The 24,474-nt window shown below is 38.2% G+C and overlaps 1 protein-coding gene across 4 annotated transcripts in view; it reads left to right on the forward strand.

Moving 5' to 3' along the window:
- LOC131071421 (actin-related protein 7) overlaps positions 1 to 24,474 on the forward strand; it is a 173,125-nt gene that overhangs the window by 75,299 nt on the left and 73,352 nt on the right. For all 4 annotated transcript variants that reach the window (XR_009112513.2, XM_058007241.2, XM_058007239.2 and 1 more), the window contains exon 3: positions 4,365 to 4,506. Coding sequence is in view for 3 of the 4 variants with exons in the window: in XM_058007241.2 (XP_057863224.2) it covers positions 4,365 to 4,506 (142 nt within the window). In the remaining variant the exon portion in view is untranslated. The remainder of the gene's footprint in view (positions 1 to 4,364; positions 4,507 to 24,474) is intronic.

The raw sequence follows: 24,474 nt of genomic DNA on the forward strand, positions 1-24,474 counted from the left end.
TCTTCTCATATTTATGTTTCAAATTCCTCATCAGGTTAGGTATTTTCAATTTGCAGCAGTTAAGGGTATTTACAATTTGCAACAGTCATGAAACCCTATGCTGTATTATTTAATGATTTGTAGCTGAATTTTGGGTACTATCGAACTATTCAAAGTACCAATTTTAGACGAGTATTATCTTGGTTCTGCCTGTAGTTAAGTTTTCTGATTTTTTCCTTGCAAATTTTTCTCTCGCTTCCACCATGAGCCATGGCACTTTATTTAGCAAAGCAATGCTTGAATCCTGTGTTTCCCTTTCTTAAATTGATGTGGTAATTGTTCTTTATCATGACAATGAACAATACTCAAATCATAAGCCACCTTTATATTTATGTTATCATATTTTCTTTACGTGGTATAAACCATTAGCTATGCCGTTTGGTTTAATTCACAGCTATATTCATTCAATTTCCTATCTTATGCTTTTAAGCTTAAGTCTTGAATGAGCTATAATGTATTTTCAACTACGAAAAAGGAAGAATTTTTCTTGCATTCATTGTGAAACATTGGAATTTATTCCAATTCATAATAGAGTCAGAATACATGACCTGACTTAGAGATTGTTTGGCAATACGGTGGTTTAGAATTATCTTCCGTTGACTGGAAAGCTATGCCTCCTTCCCTCCTCTACTGGCTATGACTGTAAGAGCACTTTTATACTCTTCTCTATTCTACGATAATATATTCAGAGCTTCTTTTTTTTAATGAGATGGGAAAACCGCGTTTCAAAGACTAATCCTTTTCTGTAATATATCCCACGCTCTTCAAAATTGCCCTCAATTTAATAGATGGAAATCGGTTATATGCATTTCGAATTTGTTTCAAGCCAATTTAAACTTCATTTAACACTGAATTTCATTTCTTTCCTTGGATTCTCATTCATTTTGTGGTAATCCCGTTCTCCTCACGTTGGAAGGGCGGTGATAACAAGTGCATTTAAAAGAATGCTGTTTTTAATTCAGTCACATCAGCTAAGAGCTGATGTTCTTATTATGCTTGCACATAAACTTTATTTCAAAGTTCACGATGTTGATATTATTCATACTCACTTAAATAAGGCAAAGTCCATTCAAGTCATGGAAGAGTTTATATTGCTATACATACATGTCTATGTGTGAATAGAATCAAAGTCTTATATATATAATTTCATTTCCACAATATTCACACGCAATCATGTATGTATTCATTTTTATCATATGAATCATTAAGAGTTAAAATAAAGGATCATAATTATTTATTCGAGTGTTTTAAATTTATAATTTGCTTAAAAAGAATGCCATAGTCTATAACAAGGATGTAACAAACCCTAACTAGTAGATTGACCGTCTAGGGTTAACCATGATAGACACTGAATTGACAACACCACGCCCTAATCCTAACTCAACATAGCATGTCTTAAACTTATAGGATTAGGGTTCCAGATAGCATTAGGTCCTTCATCTATTACCTCATGTTCCTAATGATTCTTTCCCTCCCTTCTCCGAGGATGATGAATTCCTTGCATCCACAAGGTCAAAACCATTTAGCTAGTCCAAAATCTCATCATAACTCTAGCATATACAATAATGATAAAAATTAGCTCATATAAACATAATGAAAACCAAAAGATTTGCATGTGCATTGCGAATCACTATTCAAGAATATAAAGCAACATGTATCAGTGCATTTAAACATTATCAAACATTAGGGCATAGTGGGATGTAACATACTGCCTGCTACTTCTTATTGGTCCATGTTGCAGAAGCTTGTTGCACACTTCCATTCGTGGATGTAATGTTGAGCTTTTCAATGAAGTGTTTGTAGGAGCGTGGTAAACTTTTGAGTGTGATTACTACTATGTCTTCATCCTTCATCTTGTGACCAATAGCCTCTAGTTGATCGCGAATATCCTTGATCTTCGCAAGATGCTCCTATAGAGACATCTTATTGTCCATCATGATTGAAAACAACATATTCTTCAAAAAGAATGCTCGACTCTTGTTTGACGTTTCATGGAGATCCTTCAGATTTGTCCAAATCTCCAAAGCTGTTTTGCTAGACGACACTTGTGGATGCATGTCATTGGTGATTGGCAACTTAATGAGCATAACCAGTTACCGATTGCTCTCATTGTACTTATCCTGGTATTTTCCCGCCACCATGGGACGAGGAATTGTACTCAAAACAACTTAGTCTAGACATCGGTATTCAAAGATTATGAGCATTTGCTGTCTCCACGTGTTGTAATTTTTGCTGTTGAACTTGAAGCATTGATTGTTTTCCAACATGATGTTGGTCAACGCCATCCCTCCCGCTTTTTGATGAACAAAACATGAGGTAAACGAAACTGCAATAGTGCAATTTCACAAATTTTGAGGCACAAAAAAAACTTGATTTTATCACAAAAAATCAATCAAAAACTTTGCACGAAGCCCAAGGTATAGATCCCAAGGTGTTGATGGCAGAAAAAAATCAGTCAAAAAACAATACACCTGTTAGAAACCTTAGGTTGCCCAAACAGCATGAGTCACAAATTCAAAAAAACAAACAACCAGGTTGTTGAAACTGAAAGAAAACAAATTGCCGATTCGTAGCTGAAAACCTTAGCTCACAAACTGATGTGCAACAATTTTTTTGCAAAATACCCTCGAGCAACAAATCTTCAAACCTGTCGGCACAAAATGTAGTGAAGCCGAAAAAAATCCACAAATAGACACAGGTTGTGTGCAGAAATCTTTCTGAAAATTGAGCTATTGTAAACCCTAGATCACAGGGAGAAGAGTAGAGAAATCATGAGCCGAATAGGGTTGAAAAGATCGTGCAAAAAGGATGCCCTTCCTGTGCGGAATAAAAAAAACCAGACATGATGCGATTTTCATGATTTGTCGCAAAAAAAGAAAAAACTTTCTGTCGCAGAAACTCTAGACATGGACACAAAAAAATTCCTTTTGTCGCTGCAGAATATCGCGTGGCTTTGTGAGATCCATCGTTGTAGAATGTTGTGCGAGAAACACAGACAAAAGACATGCTAAAAATCTGCAATTTTACCTGAAACAGGTCCACAAGATTTTGAAACAAATTTGTTTGCAAGTTGCCTCAAAAAAATTGAGACAGAAATACTTCGATTTTATTTAGAAAAAAGAATAAAAAAAAAAGCTTCTGAAAAATGAGGTTTCAGGCTTAACCGCAAATTTTATTTGTTTTAAAAAATTTCGCAAAAAAAGTTCTTATGGGCTCTGATACCATGAAATGGTAATTGCATAATTAAATTTATGAAGATGAAAGAATGCATATAGACAATTATAGAGCGATGTTTCTAAATGAAACAATCATGAACAAACGACTAATTTAGAAACAGACTAAACTAATGACCATTAATAATATAATAAATACTTTAATAGAGGGAACCCATGGGTTTTTGGGATGTTTTCAAAATTTTTATTTTTATTTTTTTTTAAATTATTTTTTGGTATTTCATGCAATCACAGATAGTGACCTCTGCTAATTCTTTTCATAGGAAATTCCACCAGCTCCAGCTTCCCAACTATCAAGTCTCCAATGACATGGCAGAAAAAACACTGTCACCGTCAATTGATTAATTGGTCTTGCTTTTCTATTGACTGCAATGAATTTGCTTTGATCTGTTATAAAATCAAATGGAGAAATATAATTAGAAAACAATGGGAACCGCAGATCTGTCCATGTAAAAAAATGATCAATGTGGTGTGCCTTCAAAGTATTCCTTGTGAAATGAATGCCCAGTGCTATGTTTTTCCTTTAGATCTTAGTTTAATGGCAATCCTCACATTTAATAAACTATTTACTGTCTATTTAATAAGTTATATAAATATTTAAAGGGGTATTAAGGAATATTTGTTTACTAAGAAACAGTTTTCATGTTTCACAATTTAAAAATAGATATATAATGGGAATTTGGAGAATAAGTCCGAGTAAGTCTTTGCATGTGTGAATGTAGGATTTTTATATGCTTTTTTTTGTAGACACACCTGAAAAAAGCCCAGCCCCAAAATTTTGTTTCTTGCTGAATCCCAATACACGAACCAAAACCTTAAACCAAACATGAATCTGCAACATAGTTTTACAATAATATAATTTTTTTCTTTATTAAAATCAAAATAATCAGGGAAATGGAAAATGGAGCATAGTTTTCAGGTTTGACATCATATTTATGGGAGGATACTGCCTCTTATAAGGAATGCAATCAAACTTTGGCAAGCTGTCAATATTTGATTGATGTTGACTTATAATTTTGCAAAAAAAACTTTACAGTTCAGAATTATATTTTGTTTAAAAAATTGACCTGATATATGTATTTGATTATCCAGGCTATAAGAGAGCAGCTGGTGCAACTCATGTTTGAAACTTTCAATGTGAATGGATTTTATGCAACTGAACAAGCAGTGTTGTCACTTTATGCTGTTGGACGAATATCAGGCTGTGCTGTTGATGTTGGACATGGAAAGATAGGTATAACATATTGCATACAAATAGTAATTAGGCTTATGTAATTAAGCATTTTTAGATGCATTATTTTCCGTTTCTAAATGTCATTTAGCTGCTGTTGCATTTGTTTAAGATTTTGGTATCGGATGTTTTGATATTCTGTTTTTGAAAGACGAAGTAAGAGTTATGGGTTTGCTTAGAGAATCTGTAATGTTTATCAGCAGATAATCTATGGGCTTATGTTTTATCCATTGCTAAAGTTTCCTTAATTCTGAGAGTGATTGAATCATAGTTCTAAACCAATCAAAATAAAAAAAATGTGTGATATCCCATCATCAAATCCTATCAATCACATTTAATTGACCTCAAACATATATCACAATTAACTGAGTAAAATGTTTTGATGCATATTGTTTTGCTCTTTTATTCTTTCATGCTTTAAACTAAGAATGTATAATACAACAGACCATGGGGATGTTGTAATGTCCCCTTCTGGGATGACTTGAAATTCTGTGTAATGTTCCTGATCAAGTCCTTTTTTTACTAGTAGATTGACGAAAGAATGAATAGCTGATACTTATTTCAAAGTGACTCAGTTATGAAGTCTGATGGGTTCTGGGCATATAAGTCTGGATTGAATGTATATACACAGTTTACAAAATGAGTATAAATAAATAATGTTTCTGATTTACAATACGTCACCGTTCTAGAATATTTATTTATATCATATTATATATATGCTATGCCTGTTCTGAATATATACTTATATCAGATTATATATATATTATGCCTGTTCTGGGAGCCTGTGGGCAATCTACGGTTGGCTTCCACCTTTCACACTATCGCTGTGATTAGGATACAGTTTCTGAATTCTATGCTTTTGGGAAGGGTCTTGTTGACGTGTTTTTTTATGACCGCGTCTAACACAGAATAAATTCACCAACGGTCACCTTATCCTCTCTTGATCAAGATTAGTCCGTATGCTAGGATTACTTGAAGTTCAAACGGCTAATTCCCAAGGTTCTTTCAGTGCGTGGATGTGACTCAGTTGTTTGATGGGTTTGTTGATAACCCAAGGGGCCTAACGTATGTTGAAGAAACTTATGCAAGCTCAAGGATTTTTGTATGGATGATTTGCAATGAAGGCTCTAGTTTTGGATCTTTTGGATTTTGAATTATGCGGAAAGTAAATAGGAATAGGGCAGAGGAGAACTAGACTAAAAGTAATCTAATCTTATGAACAAGGAGACGGGATAACTTGCGCAAAATCCAACCACGCTGCTTTGCCAGCAACACGCAACTACACGAAGGCGGTGCAATCTTCAGAGGTTGTGTTAAAGATTTTCAAATCATCAAGAGAAACCATCAAATCGAACAATCTCTTTTGATAATCGAAATTAAACATGCACATATAACGGAGGCTCAGGCTAACTTTGCACGGTATGCAACAATCAACTGCACACCAAAAGTATGTGCACGATTTTTACAACAAGCGATCCTATCAAATCCAGTTCGTCTAACAGCATGAAAACAAATCTAATCTATGAAGAGAATGAGACCATGTGAACTCCGAAACAACACAAGAACACACCAACAATTGAACAATGTATTAAGTGTTTGCTTCAAAAACTCTTAGCAACAATCTCTGACGATAGTCTCTCCTCTTTACAAATAAGGGGGTCACCCCCTTATATAGGCCTCAAGCCATGATTACATGCAAAACCCTAATTAGGGTTTACCCTAAATATTCCCCACTCAAGGTGCAACAAGGTGGGAATCGGCAATTAATAACCCCATTATGCCCATGCACAATTAATTTAAAAGAGCCTAAAATAGCGCCCACTAGCACATTAAATGTGCCCCATGATGTTGATTATGCCTAGAATATAACCAACGCCATCATAAATGCCCATCATTCTCCAAGTGACGGCGACATGCACAAAGAATCTGTCATAAAACCATAATGAGAAGGTGACATGCAAGAAGATTCCCTATCCGGTGGTGGCATGCATTGACTGGTCCCACGTCTAGTCAATATTCCTTCAGCAATAAGTACGCCATCACTATTCAGTCAAAAGACTTTCGTCCAAAAATGGACGACCATTATCTCATTCATTAATGGTGTATGCAATGAATCTACCAACGACAGCTTCTAGTTCTCTGATGGAGACACTTGGCATATTCTCAATGTTGAACTCCATCAAGGCAATTTCTTCTTCGCTTTTGGAAAAGAAGCTTTCCCACTCTGCCACGACTTCCTGCGTTTTCTTCATTATACCAGAGAATGAAGAAACATTTGCAAAATGTTCCTTAGGGAACGAACCGACGAAGAAGAAATCGTGCAAGTGGGATTTCAAGGAGTTCACCGTTATTCCTCCCTCACTGAGTTTCCTTGAAAATAAAGTTTCGATGGCACTAAGGATTTCTTCTTGTATCCCTCTGATAGACTCCTTCAAGGTGACAGAGTCAATGTTGAATCTGTCAAGGGTGATCTTTCTTGAACAGATAGCGTAGAACCATCGGGGGGAATCATAAGCTTCATTCTCTTGGATCACTTTCCCGTCCACCAGAGTTTGCCTTGGAGTCTTCATCAAAGCCCTGAGTCGGGAAATGGTTAAGTCTTGGTAAACATCTACATCCTCCTATAGTCCTTCTGCTGTCTCTAATCTGCTAAGGAGGGCCACGAACTTCGAATGAAGTTGAGCTAGATCCTCGACGAATTTTCCTGCCTCAGCATAGAAATCCTCTACCCATTCCCGGGAATTTTGTGCCATTTCTCTAATAAGTTCTGCATCATCAACTACTTCCTTGGGAAGGAAGGGAGGAGGAGTGGATGAAGGACTTGCTTCCCTGAGGGGTCTTTTGAAACTCCTGACATATTCGCATAGGAATCTATTTTCCTCCCTCAACCGTTTACATTTTGCCTTTGATTTCAGCAACTTCTCCTTCATGGCTAAGGAGGAGTCTTCAAAGTCTCCCATCACTTGACCCGTGGAAGCATGGCCAAGATCAACTTGTCTGATGACGTAATCCTCTGTCTAATCTCACTCCTATCTTTATCCACTGCAGGTTCAGCGATGTGCAAAGTTCAGGATCCAGATTCTTCCCTGACTACCTTGGAAAACTTTTGGGGAGCCTTCCTTTCCGCTGGTCGATCCATCCTCCTCAATAACTCTTCTAACTCCTGAGCAGGATTGGTTCCTCCTTCTGCTTCATTCCCCAATCTGCCTATCAACCAATCTGGCGCGGGGATGGAATGGCTATGATCGTCTGCATGCTCCTGTTCCTGAGATTCCTCCTCCATTTCACCAAGGATAGTCTCCACGAAGCTATCCTGGTGAACTTCTTCCTGGTGCGAGAGACTTTCTTGCCTCTGACTTCTTGGTTGATGATGGCCTTGCGAAGCATTGATGCTGAGTATATCAGGCGTTGGAACGTTCCCTGGAAGTGGACTTGTGGGATGTGGAAACATCTCCACTTCCCGTACGGTCGAGGAGCTAACTGGTGAATGCTCCCTTCCTGTCTTTGCTCTCTTTTGTGGAGGTTCCTCTTGCTGGGCTTCCTATTGAACCTCGTGTGGGATTTCCTGCTGGATATCCTTCATCTTTGTTGCCCTTGGCCTCTTTGGGGCATTTTTTCCTTTGTCCATCCTGGCTTCTCTTCCTGCCTGAACCTGTGAAGAGCTTTTAGTTGCCTCACTGTGGGAATCCAGATTTCCCATTAGTTGGTATGTCAGATGGACATTGCCTTCCACCAACTTTCTTGTCTGCTTGTCGATCCAGTGCTTAGTGAATTTTAGCACTGGTTTAACTAAGATGTTCAAATCATCTACCTCAGGCTTTGACCAATCTGGCAACTGGATAGGTTGATCCTTTACTTTCTCGAATTCGGGTTGCGTCAAATCTGAATCTTCCTTCACCTGATCCAGTACTTGATGAATTCACTTATTCTGATGGTGTTGAGGGGTAGTCTGGAATGCATTCTTCTCCGGACCTCAAGGTCATCCTCAGCACTTGCCCAATAATCCTCCAAGTGAAATCTGTGTATGAATTTGACATCGGCAACCTTCCTAATCTGGTTGTAAGGATCATATTGGGCCCTGGATGTGTAAAATGGTAGGCGATAGAATGCCAATTCCCCTGCTGCATTTTCAGCGGCCTCCAAACCTGGGCATATCTCCATGAAATCCCCCAAGACAATTGGAAATTCAATAGATTGCTTCTTCTTCTTCTTCTTCTGCAGTTGATCATAGGCAGTTAACTGCCCCATGAGCTCGAGCAATACCAGCTTGTCCGACGGATATCTGGGCAATTTGTAAGATTGGAAGGAGAACCCTTGCGTCCTGATGTAGGTGAATTTGGGGAATTGTTGGAACGTAATGCCATACCTTTGGACCAAGGCACTTGCTTGTGGTGACAACCTCATGTGCAACTTGTTCTGCATAAGTCGTGTTAGGTACATGGTGAAGGTGTCATTCGCCAACCTGTAAGAGCTAACATTGGAGAGATGTAGCTGGGGGTAACACTCATGTACTTTTAATTGAGCTGGTCTGCAACCCATGATTCCTTTTGCTAGCAGCCCATCGAATCCTCCTCTTTGTGCAAGCATATAGAACAGGTAGGAGCTCATGAAAAAGGACTGGTACCTTTTCTCTTTCAGGTTCTTCAATTGTTCATGCAGGTAGTGACTGATCAATCTAGCCTAGTCGATCAGTGTATTTGAATTCATGATCTCGCCTATGTAGAAGAACATCCAGGCCTCAAAGTTCACCGAATGTGGGCATCCCGTTACTCTGCTTAGCATTTTTATCAAGTCAACATACTCCTGCTTGAACTCGAAGATTGTGAGAGTTTTGGGTATCTTGGAAGCGTGCACTCTCGGCTTCAGCAACCACTGCTTGTTGATCAAATCAGCGCACCTGGCAGGGCCTGCTTCATATAGTGCCTGAGCTCCGGTGCTGGTCCTATATGTCATGGAATAATGCGAAGGGATTCCGAAAGCTTCACCAATTGACTCTGGAGTCAATGTTGCCAGCAGCTTGCCATCTGGCGTTGAGATTGTTTTCTGCTCCAGATTGTAATGTGCTGCACATTCCAAGACCAAGTCAGGGCACTGAATAGCAGGATGAAAACCAGCTGTCGCCACAATCCCACTTTTCACCATTCTGACAGCTGTCGGGGATGGATTGTGCCCTGTTGTTCCGAACATTCAGATCTTGAATGCAGCCAAGTTGAATGTGCCTAGATTAGTATCGCTGATTTCATCCCATCTTGAATTCAACCGAGAATGAGGAAGATAACTCTTCATCTCCGCTTTGATCAATGCCTGCCTGGAGATAGTAGCTGCCTTGCTTGGTTTCGCCATCTTGGAAGCACTTCGAAATGATGAAAATAGAGAAGTTCAAATTTAGAATTTTCCTTAAATGCTCCAAGTCATGCGTCATACTTGGAAGATTCATTTGCCAACTCGCTGATTCTCATTCTTTCCAATTTTGGAGGGAGATCGAAGGATTTTCTCAGGATTTGCTCGATTTCATTCTACCTTGCCATCTCCCGCTTTCGAAGGAATTTTCATGCCTATTTTCCACATCCCTATTTTTTAGGGAACTTCCTAAATTTAGGAGCCAGGTTCATTGGATGGGGAATTTCATCCCGATTCCGAATCTATAAAATTTTCCACACTTTGTTGAGATTTGGTGTCTAAAAATAGCAAATTCGAAAATTCGCTCGAGGGGAATTTTGCTTTTTATTCCTCGTTGACTCCTTGGATTCCATGCCTTAGGCAAAATTTCAAATTTTTAGCTTGGGTGGAATTTTCGCCATGCCAAGGATTCATAGATTTTCTCTCTCCTTGGGAATCTCATTTCAGCGCCTGACTACAGACTTGGGCGCATTTTTGCTCTGTCCATGTACTTGCGGATTTTTCCACCTCTCCTTGGCTTCTTCATTTTGGCGCCCCAGTCCAGACTTGGGCGCGTTTTTGCTTTGTCCATGGACTCGTGGATTTTTCCACCTCTCCTTGGCTTCTCCATTCTGGCGCTCCAATCCAGACTTGGGCGCATTTCCACCATGTCCATGGATTCATGGATTTTTCCTCCATTCCTTGGCATCTTCATTTTGGCACCCCAGTCCAGACTTGGGCGCATTTTCACCATGTCCATGGATTCATGAATTTTTCACCATTCCTTGGCATCTTCATTTTGGCGCCCCAGTCCAGACTTGGAATATTTTGACCTCCTGTGATTTTGAAGTGTTTTGCGGAGCTTTCCATTTTAGGCATGGATTTCCAGCACTTGACCCATTTCTGGCTATCTTTGTCTGCTGCCTGACTTTTCGGAATTAGAAATGTCTGCAAACGCTTGATCCTTGTCGCCTTGTCTGACTGACCCTGTCAGTATTGGCTTTCCAAAAATAGAAACTTTCCAGGTGTCAGTGTTAGATCCCTAGACAGGGTGCAGTAATGACTTACTATAAATAGAAACTTTCCAAAAATAGAAATTACTAAAAATAGTAAGTTTGATTTTTGGCAAAATGGCGACATTCCGGGACTCGGAAAAATCCCTAAAAAATAGGGACTTTCTAAAAATAGAAAGTTTCTTCGTTTGGGCTCAAATTTTACTGGGAGGTCCCTTGAAGGGTCCTGATTCCAGTCGTATGCTTGGTTTTCCCGAAACCCTAACAAGAACCCCTAAAATATAGGACAGAAGACAAAACCCTCGAAAAAGGACAAAACAGGCCCTAGACTTGATAGAATTCGCTCGACAGAGAAGCAGATTAACTCTAACTGACCCCCGAACATCCGCAATGCGGACAGATTGAAGAGACTGCCACCACCACACACAAAAAACCAAGACCAAACGACCACAAGGGCCTAAAAGCTAGGGGGGTCCCTATCTGGGATGGGGTGATGTGTGATTAGGTCACAACAGGTCTGAGTTGGGTTCTAAGGGCCAACGCCTTAGTTCTGAATTATGATGTTCTCTCCTTTTATCCCGTTCATTAGCATTTCTCCCTTCTTCCACGACCCCTTATTAATATCTTATTGGAACGAAGGGTTGTATTCTTTGATTGGGAATGGACATACCTTTCCCTAAATTATATCTCTTCCTTTATTCTTAATCGCATCCTTTGATAAGGATTAATTAATCTTTTAGTGATCACTTCTTAACTAATCATTTGCTGATCATGAAACTCTTTTTTGTTTTTTTGGACAGCGATTATGTAAAAGATTACTTTCTCATTACTAATCATTACTTATTATTAATTGCTACTAACTATTAACCTTTTGATTGCTGCAAAGGCAGGTAGATCTGACATGCGTCAGATCTGGTCTGCCACTAATATCTGTTTATTGTTTTATGATTTAATTTATCCAATTTACCTTTCAAATGGGTTGGTTTAAATGGTTTAAATATTAAACACTATGATTGTTTATCAATAATGCAGGAACGGACAACTTAAGAAGTCTGTAATTTAATAAATGGGAGTTTTATTCATTTAATTTATTCATATGAAATCAGGGGGCATGACAGTCCTTCCCTTCCCCAAATTGCTTGTCCTCAAGCAATGACTGAATGATCATAAAGACCTTTCCATCTTCTGCTGCACTACTATGATATTATCATATATGTTTTCTTCCATATTTTGAATGTGAGTTGTGATTTGATAGTAGAAACTTGGCGAAGTTTAACTTAAAACAAGTTTTCTCTCATCATAGATATCTCTTATGTTAAAGCAAGAACTTATGTATGAGGATTAGAAGCACGTCACACATCTATGACCTCAAATGTAATGTTCTCTAAATAATTTTATATCCTCTTCGATCTTTTTCTTGTTATTCACATATTCTAGATTAATTGCAAATGTAGAGCCAAACACGGAGCATACACTTGAAAACATGAAGTATACACCTGAATGCATGAAGACATGGAACATACACAAATACTTAATGTATATGTATGAATATATGTAGGCATGAAGCATACAAATAGATACACATGTTGTCAAGCCTTGTTTGAAGTCATGCAACAGGTTAGGAAACCATTGGAACTAATACCATTAATCTCTAAAGAAAGATAATTAAGCATATGTAATGTCCCCTTTTTAACAGTCATGAGGCGATTTGTCGTTAGCTTGTTTTGCCATGGTCTTGAGGGCTAACCAGGACTTTATAGGGATCGGTGAAGGATTTGGCCTAGGCAATTTTAGTTTCAGGCCAATCGGAGGTGTTTTGACAGGGTTTCTAGATACTTACTATTTATAGTAAGTCAGTTGCGGCTTAGTGTTTGGTAATTTTTGATGCAATTTTGGTTGTCAGTATTTTGGTACATTTAATTCCTCCCTTGGGTTACAAATTTTATGGGCCGCTAATTAATTGGGCAAAAAATCAAAAGTTCTTAAAGTTAAATTTAAATATTTAAGTGACTAATTAATGCCGAGTCTAATATTAAAGGGGAAAAATTAAAAGTACCCTTTCTTTCTGGAGACATAAGGGGATAACAATTTTTTATTATATCATTCATTTATCCCACATTCGCGGTGTTTTGGCAAATGAGCCCAATTAAAGTTATAAATAAAAGCATTTAATACAGATTGAGGCATCTTGGAATTTGTGTATTCTAGAAAATTGTGTTTTGGATTCAGTTCTGGAAAAGTTTGGGTATATGGGGAGGAAATCCCTCAAGTGTAACATTTCCTATGCCTGTGAGAGACCAGGCCTGGGAGGTTGGTTTTGGCATTAAATTAACAAGCTGAGATTGAAGGGAAAAGTACGATGTTCAGAGAAGGGCATAGTTTGGCAACTGCAGAAATCTGATTGGACTGGTAAGAAGCATATATCCAGCACTATGGTCACTTCAATTAGTTCGATTCATATCCAATATCACAGTCCAATTCAATGACCACGTACTAACAACAAACATGGCGAGGTTATGAGCTCTTGAAACCTCATGACTTGAACAGGGAGACGTCTCTAAGACTAGTCAGGAGGACCCTGAGCATTCAGCAAGAAATACGACTCAGAAAAAACTAAAATAACATAAGACTACAGGCTTAAGGGTGGTCCGTATTTTTTATATTTGCTAATCACGTGTAAGAACCCTAGTGGTTCTAACTCTCCTGAAATACTATTGCTGTTGTGTTTTTTGGATTTTCAATGTTTTTGAACAAATTTAAAGCATAAAATAACACGTGCCAGGCAAGAATTGCACATAAAAACCAATAGAACTAAAATTGAGAGCAACTGCAACTATATTATGAATAAGATACCTGCTACAATAAATCCTATTGCTAATTGCATACTTGTGGGTCCTTAGCTTATTTTAAATGAAGAAATTTGGTGTTTGCTAGCCAAAACTGGGAAACTGACCAAAATGGCAGTACAAGTCCAGGAAATGATTTCTCTGAGCCATAAAGTAGGTAGAATAGCTTGCAAGGACTAAGCATTGGGAATTGTGCATTCAGAATGCACTTTGGGTAGGCGTTCCAGCCTCCCAAACAAAATGCCTCTTTTTTGGAGTCCCAAGTGCCACCCTGTTTGGTACAACCAGCAATGAATCTTGTACGGTTGGTTATTGAACTGAATACTGCTGCTAATGAGGCTTATAAATTGTATTGCCTCCTGTGAGATATTGCCAAGATCAAGAGGCAATGGAAAGCACAAATAAGAGAGACAAAATAGATGATAGGAATAAACTGTATTCTATCAAGATGCAAAATATGATCAACTGGATCATTACAAGATGTTGATTGATTGCCCGTACAAACAATGTAGATGAGCCTTCTTATATAGGCAAGGCTAGGGATATGTGAGCACACAAACATGATATGTGGCTCAATAAGAAACAAGGGTAGGTAGGAAATAGGTGTGGGTAGGTAGGAGAAACAATATAATATTCCACATGAGGTGAAATGTAACAACAAGATAAGATCAACACCATAAAAGGTGGAAATTCTCCTACACACACTATCCCAATGTGGCACAAACATCCAAGTGTCTCATACCCAAACTACTATGAAATGCATGTACCTAAGTAAACTTAAGTAAAGTGTAATAATATCCATGATGAATAATTATTTACACCAACACCCCCCCTTAAGTGCAACTTAGGGGAATGCAGTAAAGTCTTCAATGCAACTAAGCAATGCAAGATGGGTCTTGGCTACGAGGCCATGTTAGGTACTCATGTACAAATGCAAATGCATGCAAACCAATGCAATGCAATCTCTCACAAACGGAGAAAGGGAGAAAACCCAGTGGGAAAAAACTCCCCCCCAAAAGAGAGATGAATGTACAAAAGACTCTCAAAGAAGGACAAAACCTCAAAGAGGAAAAAGTCCCCCCCATAAGAGAGAAGAGACTAGGAAGCCCCCCCTCAATGTCGAATCTCCTGCAAAGATGGTCCAATGATGATGACCAAAATTCCTCCCCATAAGGAAGAAAGAGAGCCAATGCTGCACCAATAATGTCAAAGTGTGACAAAACCAGGTACCAAGTCGATGACGATGAATCACTCGTTGCAGCAAAATGAAGATCAGACATGGAGACAACCTGCTGTGAGCATCATCTGGGTACTCGGAAATAGCAGAAATACTGGTACAATCCAAGTCTCATGGGAGCCATGCACAAATGTGTACAATCTAAGTCTCAACTGGAGCCATGCACCAAGTCTCACAAGATATTCCTAATCTATGTGTACAAGAGGATTACATCAAATATGTCAACAATGACAAGATACAAAGAAGTATGACACTTTATGATAGTGCGATTACAACATTGCTCAAGCAAGAGTATACATCATGATAAAATATTCAAATGTGGAAACATGAAAATGATGTTAATTTTAGTACTTTCAGATTAGATGAAACTCAGAAAATCAGAATTTGTTTCTAACTAGGTTAATTAGATTTATTGTTTTTCCAGATTTAAGCATAGTAAGAAATGAATGCAAAAAGACAAGACAAAGTTACCCTGGGAAAACCTCCTAGGAGGAAAAACCCAGCCAGAAAAGATCCTCAGATCTGATTATGGTTTTAGATTCAATTGACAATTACACACTTATCTGGAGTATAGAAGTTGCAGTCACAAGGAAGATGATATAGAAGACTACATAACTAGCTTGTTGGCAGTGATCATGATTTACAGTCCTTCTAACTTGTCTTGTTGTGCATAACAAGGGTAATTGCACCTTTCAACTAGTTCGCAGTCCTTTGCTTGAGCCTTCAATGGAGATCACTGTCTTTGGTGATAACTTGTTGTCTTAATGAAGTTCGCTGTGATCTAATTGGTGTTCTGCTGCACATAAATGGAGTTCGCTGTGACCTAATTGATAATCTGCTGCATATGAATGAAGTTCGCTGTGATCTGCTGCTTACAAAGGAGTTCGCTACCTGAGAATATATTTCGCATTTACTTGAAACTGCATTGATGATATTGTGAGAAGTATATGCCTTATTTATAGGAGAGCAAACACTTATAATCAAGTCGGCTTGAACCTTTTAATTTGTCAATTAATTTATTTAATTTCTTTTGCGCGTAGAGGATAGGGTCGGCCCTATCAAGGTGCAGCGTGGGGACCTTTTGGAGTAGCCGAAAGGTATAGGGCCTGGCCCTATATATTGGAGAAGGGGCTGGCCCCCTTAGGCGGATTCCAATGTTGCCCAAGGCAATTGGAATCTGCCAGACCCTAATTATAAACAATGCTCCCTCTTAATTAGGGCAGAGAATCATAACCATAATCTTCCATCTTGCACACAAGCAAAGTATGGAACTACATAATCATAATCTTCCAACTTGCACACGAGCATAGACTGGATCCACCTTGCATTGCCCGCAGAGGGTGGAGAGGATCTTTTCTACCTTCTTACATTGCCCGTAGAGGATGGTCAACAATTACAATAATACCATCTTACATTGCTCGCAGAGGATGGCTTAACAATTACACTTCTCCCTGAGAAGATTTACAATACCATCTTACATTGCCCGCAGAGGATGGTTAACATTTACAATACCATCTTACATTGCCCGTAGAGGATGGTTAATAATTATACTTCTCCCTGAGAAGTTTACAATACCACCTTACATTGCTCGCAGAGGGTGGTTTGATACAACACAATGTATCATAGAGATTGAGACTCCCTCTCAATTAGGGTTTCATTTTCCATAATACCAAGTCTGTCCCTGAAGTACACAAACTTCACTTTGGATAGAGGCTTGGTAAGAATATCTGCAACCTGCTCATTAGTGCTGACATATTTCAGCTGAATAGCACCTCTTTGCACCATATCCTGAATGAAATGATAGTGGCTTTCCACATGTGTTGACCTGTCATGAAACACTGGATTGATAGACATTTTAATACAACTCTGGTTATCACAGTGAATAACTGTAGGATCCCATGGCTGACCAAACAACCCAGTAAGAAGCTTACGAAGCCACACTGCTTCTCTGGAAGCTACACTTGCTGCAATATACTCAACTTCAGCAGTACTCAATGCCACTGAGGATTGTTTTCTGCAAGCCCAAGAGATCACTGCAGATACCAAGCTAAAACAAATACCGGAGGTGCTTTTCCTGTCTTTGACGCTTCCAACCCAGTCTGCATCTGAATAACCTTCCAAGGTTATTGAAGTGTTAAGTGGATACTTCAATCCAAAACCAATTGTACCTCGCAAATATCTTAGGATGTGCTTGGCTGCAACAAGATGAACATGTTTGGGCATGCTCATAAACTGGCTGAGAGCATTCACAGCAAAACATATGTCTGGTCTAGTGTTAACTAGATACATCAGTGATCCAATCAACTGGCGGTACTCGGATGGATCTGCAAAATTAGAGTTAGCTGCAGAAACACTTAACTTCTTTAAGTTAGATTCCATAGGAGTAGACATGGGTTTACAATCCATCATTCTAAATCTTTTCAAAATGTCAATAGTATACTTTCCTTGACTTAGAAAAATTTCGTTAGATCTTTGCCATACTTCTAGACCTAGAAAATAATGCATAAGACCTAAATCTTTCATTTCAAATTCTGAAGCTAGTTCTTTCTTGCATCTAATAATAAGTTCATCTTTACCAGTAAGGAATAAGTCATCCACATAAAGAACTAGAATTAGCATTTCATCATTGGCTACCTTAAGGTATATGTTAGAGTCATCATCGTTTTTATAAAAGCCTAGACTTAGCAAGTATTTATCAATTCTTTCATACCAAGCACGAGGAGCTTGTTTAAGGCCATACATAGCTTTCTTTAACCTGCACACATGGGTTAATCTATCCTGAATCTCATAACCCTCAGGTTGCTCAATAGAGACCTCTTCCTCAATGACACCATTGAGGAAGGCAGTCTTAACATCCATCTGATGTAGTTTCCAACCCTTAGCAGCAACAATAGCTATTATCGTTCTAATAGAAGTATATCTAGCAACAGGAGCAAATGTTTCTTCATAGTCTATGCCTTCCTTTTGAGAAAAACCATGAGCTACAAATCTAGCCTTATATTTTTCAATACTACCATCAGCATTATATTTAATTTTAAATAACCATTTAGAGGAAACAACAAATTTACCTTTGGGTATTGGCACAATGTCCCACACATCATTCTTGATGATAGACTGATACTCTTCATCCATAGCAAGCTTCCAAGCGTGATGAATCAAGGCTTCTTCAACATTGCAAGGTTCAGTTTCAATGAGATTGCACATCAAAGCAACGTAGTTGGAGAATACCTGAGGTCTCTTAGTTTCATGGAAGGTGCCACTGGGAGCAGTAAATCTTTCAGCTTCTTGAATGGTGTTTCTTACCCAAAGAGGCCTCTTTTTGGTAATGACAATGTCACTAGGAATATCAGTGGGATTCATGGGCTCTGGTGGATCATCATGTTCATCTTGAGGTGGAGGTTCAACTTGCTCCCTCTGAATCTCAGGGTTAGTATCAACATTTATATCTTGTTTGTCATTAGCTTCATCAATAACACAAGAACCTTTCGATTTCTTAAAAGAAATGTCTTCTTCAAATGTAACATCCCTACTTACCTCAACATACCTTTGACTCGGGATGTATATCCTGAATGCCTTGGAGGATTCATTGTAGCCGACTAGCATGCCTTTCTTTCAGGGTTCCAACTTTGATCGCTTTTCTTTGGGCACATGAACATAAACGTGACTTCCAAAAATTCTGAGGTGACTAATGTCAGGTTTGGATCCTGTGAAGGCTTCTTTCGGGGTTATGTTCTTTAGAACATGATGAGGACATCTATTATGGATATACACTGCTGTTCTAGAAGCCTTAGCCCATAGGAAGGTCTGCAAGTCTTGATCATGAATCATAGCCATTGCAGCCTCCACAATAGTCCTATTCTTTCTTTCAGCAACACCATTTTGTTGAGGATTGTATGGAACACAAAACTCCCTCTTAATTCCTGACTCAAGACACAAATCATAAAAGCTACCGGAGGTGTACTCACCTCCATTGTCAGATCTTAAACATTTAATTCTTTTACCAGAGGAGTGTTCAGTTAATGCTTTAAACTCTTTAAATTAATTTAAGACTTCATTAGATTCTTTAGATTTCAAGAAGTAGATCCAAGTTTTCCTAGAGAAATCATCTATGAAGATTACGTAATAAAGAAATCCACTAGGAGATGCTATAGACATAGGACCACATAAATCAAAGTGAACAAGTTCTAGTTTGTCTTTAGCTCTATTTTCACTTTTGTGAAAAAGGACTTTTAACATTTTTACCTATAGCACAACCTTTACAAGTGTTATCATGGATTTGACTGAGTTTAGGCATACCTTTGTAACTTTTCAAGGGATGGAAGAGCTTGATAATGCAAGTGTCCAAAGTCTTCTATGCCATAACTCACAGGATTCAGGAGCCTCATTAATGAGGGCTTGAATAGGATTAGTAGAGAGCTTATAAAGACTATCATATCTATGACCAATTATACGAGCAGATTTAAAACTAGCTTTCTTAGGCCAAGCAAGAACTTTTCTCTCAAAAAATGCAATTTGATAACCTTTATCTTCTAGAGTAGAAATGAAAATTAGGTTTCTTTTAATTCCAGGAACAAACAAGATATCACTGAGGTGCAAGGAAATACTGGAGTCTAAATTAAGAGAAGTAGAGCCAGAACCTCTTACCGAATAACAAGCGTCATCACCAATTACCATGTGAAGGCTGGTATCCTTTTCTACTAAGCCTGAAAGGTGATCACAGTAGCCTGTGATGTGTCTGGAGGCACCACTGTCAATCAACCATGTATTGCTATCTGAAGGAACACTGCTAGACAGGGTGGAGATGAATAAGAAGTCATCATTTTGTTCTGAGACTTCATTTAGGTTGGCTTCACTTTAGTTAGGGTTATTCTGACATTCTTTAGCATAGTGACCAAATTTGTCACATCTAAAGCATCGGACACGCGAGGTATCTCTTGGTTTCTTCCAAGGGTGTTGGGAACTAAATGGTCGGAATTCCCTATTTCTTTTTGGATAAGGTTTCTTCCAATTTCCCCCTTTCTTGCATTGAGCTGCAAGCATATGGTGATTATCTACATGGGGACTTTTGGTTTGCCCTCTTGTGATGAGGCGAGACTCTTCTTGGATGCAATCATTCTTAGGGCGATCAAGGGTAGGTAACTCAGTCCTGCCACTTATGGTTTGGATAAATGACTCCAATGAGTGAGGTAGACCATTTAGGGCAATCATGACAAGGTCTTTGTCTTCCATGTTATGGCCAATTAAACTAGCTGATTCTTTAGTTCTGAAATTCTCATAAAGTGGAAAATAACAGAATTTTCTTTTGCCATTTTGATATTAAGTAGTTGCTGTCTTAAAGTAATTGCCCTACTGAGATTGTTAACTTCATATGTACCTTGTAGATGGCTGAACATTTCCCTTGCAGTGGTAAATGAGGCAATAGAGGTGACTAGGTGGTCTTTGACTGAATCAATGAGAATCTTCCTGGCCTTGACAACATCCCTTTTGAATTGTTTTAACTCGGCTGCATCTGTAGGCTCAGTTAGCTCTTTCGCTTCTATGAATTGGAGAAGATCTTCTTCCTCTAGAGCCAACTTGATTCGAACTTTCCATGCAGTAAAATTGAGATTCCCATCAAGCCTATCTTCAACTTTCAGCCCCATTGACCTGACCTGCAAATGCGACAACAATCTGAAAATAAAGGAGTACTGAATTTTAAATCTGAAAGTTTGATCTAGCCTATAGCTCTGATACCATGTTAATTTTAGTACTTTCAGATTAGATGAAACGCAGAAAATCAGAATTTGTTTCTAACTAGGTTAATTAGATTTATTGTTTTTCCAGATTTAAGCATAGTAAGAAATGAATGCAAAAAGACAAGACAAAGTTACCTTGGGAAAACCTGCTAGCCTAGGAGGAAAAACCCAGCCAGAAAAGATCCTCAGATTTGATTATGGTTTTAGATTCAATTGACAATTACACACTTATTTGGAGTATAGAAGTTGCAGTCACAAGGAAGATGATATAGAAGACTACACAACTAGCTTGTTGGCAGTGATCATGATTTGCAGTCCTAACTTGTCTTGCTGTGCATAACAAGGGTTAACTGCACCTTTCAACTAGTTTGCAGTCCTTTGCTTGAGCCTTCAATGGAGATCACTGTCTTTGGTGATAACTTGTTGTCTTAATGAAGTTCACTGTGATCTAATTAGTGATCTGCTGCACATAAATGGAGTTCGTTGTGACCTAACTGATAATCTGCTGCATATGAATGAAGTTCGCTGTGATCTGCTGCTTACAAAGGAGTTCGCTACTTGAGAATATATTTCGCATTTTGAAACTGCATTGATGATATTGTGAGAAGTATATGCCTTATTTATAGGAGAGCAAACACTTCTAATCAAGTCGGCTTGAACCTTTTAATTTGTCAATTAATTTATTTAATTTCTTTTGTGCGTAGAGGATAGGGTTGGCCCTATCAAGGTGTAGCGTGGAGACCTTTTGGAGTAGCCGAAAGGTATAGGGCCTGGCCCTATATATTGGAGAAGGGGCTGGCCCCCTTAGGCGGATTCCAATGTTGCCCAAGGCAATTGGAATCCGCCAGGCCCTAATTATAAACAACAAATGATGCCACCAACAAAGAAGCCTTGTAGAATACTGCAAATGAAGATGCCTCCGAATGGAATTTCACCAAGATATATAAATGAACAACTGACCCCCCATAAAAAGATCATGTTGGCACTTGAAAATAATGGCAAAGTGGACTTCTAATTTCAATGATTACAACTTCTCAAAATGAGATATAAGAGACTTCAACAAATACTGCTAGTGATCTAAACTGAGATCCAAGCAAAATACAAGTACCAAATAGGCCAAAAATGACCAAATATTGAAAGTATAATTTCTACTCAAAATCACTGCAAGCTAATGGCAGATTATGAAAGTAGACAAAAAATTATGCACTTTAAAAAAAAAACGGCACTTGAAAAGGAGTCCATATGAGCCCAAATGAAGCCTCCAAAGTTGTAAAAATCGGGATTTTACGATTTCCGAAAAACCTGTATCCGAAAATCAGAAAAATCCTGCACCATTGTATAGATCACGTAATTCTATCCCAAAACAAAAAAAAATTGCTCGAAAAAAGGAGTCCGGATGAGTGAGATATCGCTATTTGAAAATTGTTTGCAAAATTATAATTTCAAGAAAATTTCCGCCGCACCTTCAAACTTCAAATGCCTCTAGATTTGACCTCTGAAGTTCGATTTGAATGAAACAAAAGGCAAAAATGAGTTTCTTGAACCTCCTCAACCCAATGGTGACCTCAAATTTGATCTAACAAGCTCCAATAATAACGTGCAATAGAAAGATCCAAAATGCAAACCTCAAATTTCTCTCAATTGGCAAACCAATGACTTTCTAATGGCTCTGATACCATGTGAGATATTGCCAAGATCAAGAGGCAATGGAAAACACAAATAAGAGAGACAAAATAGATGATAGGAATAAACTGTATTCTATCAAGATGCAAAATATGATCAACTGGATCATTACAAGATGTTGATTGATTGCCCGTACAAACAATGTAGATGAGCCTTCTTATATAGGCAAGGCTAGGGATATGTGAGCACACAAACATGACATGTGGCTCAATAAGAAACAAGGGTAGGTAGGAAATAGGTGTGGGTAGGTAGGAGAAACAATATAATATTCCACATGAGGTGGAATGTAACAAGAAGATAAGATCAACACCATAAAAGGTGGAAATTCTCCTACACACATTATCCCAATGTGGCACAAACATCCAAGTATCTCATACCCAAACTACTATGAAATGCATGTACCTAAGTAAACTTAAGTATAGTGTAATAATATCCATGATGAATAATTATTTACACCAACACCTCCTTCCTTATTCCAAAATCTTCAAATAACTAACATAAATAACCTCTGATGTTGCACCTGGAAACTTCTGTGTGAAGCCCTCTCAGTTTGCAATAATTCAGCTGATCTTTCACAGCCTCAGAATCACAGATCCATGAAGAATGAATGTTCTTCAATAGAAAACCCTCTGAAACCCTTGTCTCAGACAATCTGTTGTGCGTTCTGCACACACACCCCGATCTTGACGGGGACTCTCATGTCTATCTGCCCTTGTAGGAGAAGTTGGGAAGGCTTCAAAATTGCAAATTCGGCCTTCAAGCCGAAAATGGATAGAAACGAAATTCAAAAGCTCACAAATCGTCTCATAAGGCCGAAATGTAAGGAGAAGGAGAAAATTGCTCATAAGGCCGAAATGGACATTATGATAATATCATTTATCTCTTCACCTTATGGTTCTCTTCTTCTCGTTAACAATAATATAAATATACTCATATGTTCACACACACTTGCATATTCTTTCCATATATTCTCTTATCTTTTCACATATATATTTATATACTCATATGTTCACACACACTTGCATATTCTTTCCATATATTCTCTTATCTTTTCACATATATATTTATAGATCTCTGATATATGTTGTATAATTCTGCTCAAATCTGATTCAACACATGCTTGTATATTCTCTCCACATTTGATCTCTTTGAGTGTTCTTTCTATTCATTTCATCGTTTCACTCAAATCATGCATATTTTCCTCTTTCAAATCTGCATATGGAATGATCTTCTATATCTTCTTTATGTATAAATCTGCTGGTATGTATGTATCCTTTTCTCCACTTGCACTTATCTCCACAAATCTTGTTGGTGTTGGAAATAAGCCACACCCGGACCGATGATGGACTGGTCCAAGAGGGGCCAGTTGCTCAGTGGTAGAGCACTCCAGCAGCGTATGGAAGGTCCTAGGTTCGAGTCCTAGCTGGCCCATGTCTCAACAAATCTCACTCACATGTTATCTCTTTATGTCTTCACAAAATGATGCATCTCTTAGAAAGAAGACAACTATTTGAATGGATGTGTCTTTTAGTTTGTAAATCTGTCTTGATCATGTATATATCTTCCTTACAAATTTGCCATGTCTCTATATTTCCTTCTTTATAATATTCTCTTCTCCTCAAGGTCTGCTATAAGTCTGTTCACAAATCTGCTACAATATTGCCCACAAATCTGCCATAATGTCTGCCTTTAAATTCACTCTAATGGTCCTCACAATCCCTTCATAAAATCTGCAAATATGATCCTTAAGATCTGCTCTTCACATGCTTGAATCTGCTGGTGTATTAATGATATATTTTTATTTGTCTTCCATACACATCTCTCACTTCTTCCACATCATACTCTCCACATGCCACAATATCGTTATGACTCCATGAAGAGAGGCATCTCTTAGAAAAGAGACAACTCTTTCTTACCCTTTGTTAATAATCTTACCTTTTATAAACGAATTGATTCTCTTTAAACATTTTATCTATCTTCAAATATTTATTGTGATCTTTTTATATATTTTATTTTCATCACACTTCACAATCTTGATGCAATTATTTCCATATATTTTCTGAAATCTGCATACTATC

The sequence above is a fragment of the Cryptomeria japonica genome, chromosome 6, assembly GCF_030272615.1.
Source record: "Cryptomeria japonica chromosome 6, Sugi_1.0, whole genome shotgun sequence".
Classification (NCBI taxonomy): Eukaryota; Viridiplantae; Streptophyta; class Pinopsida; order Cupressales; family Cupressaceae; genus Cryptomeria; species Cryptomeria japonica.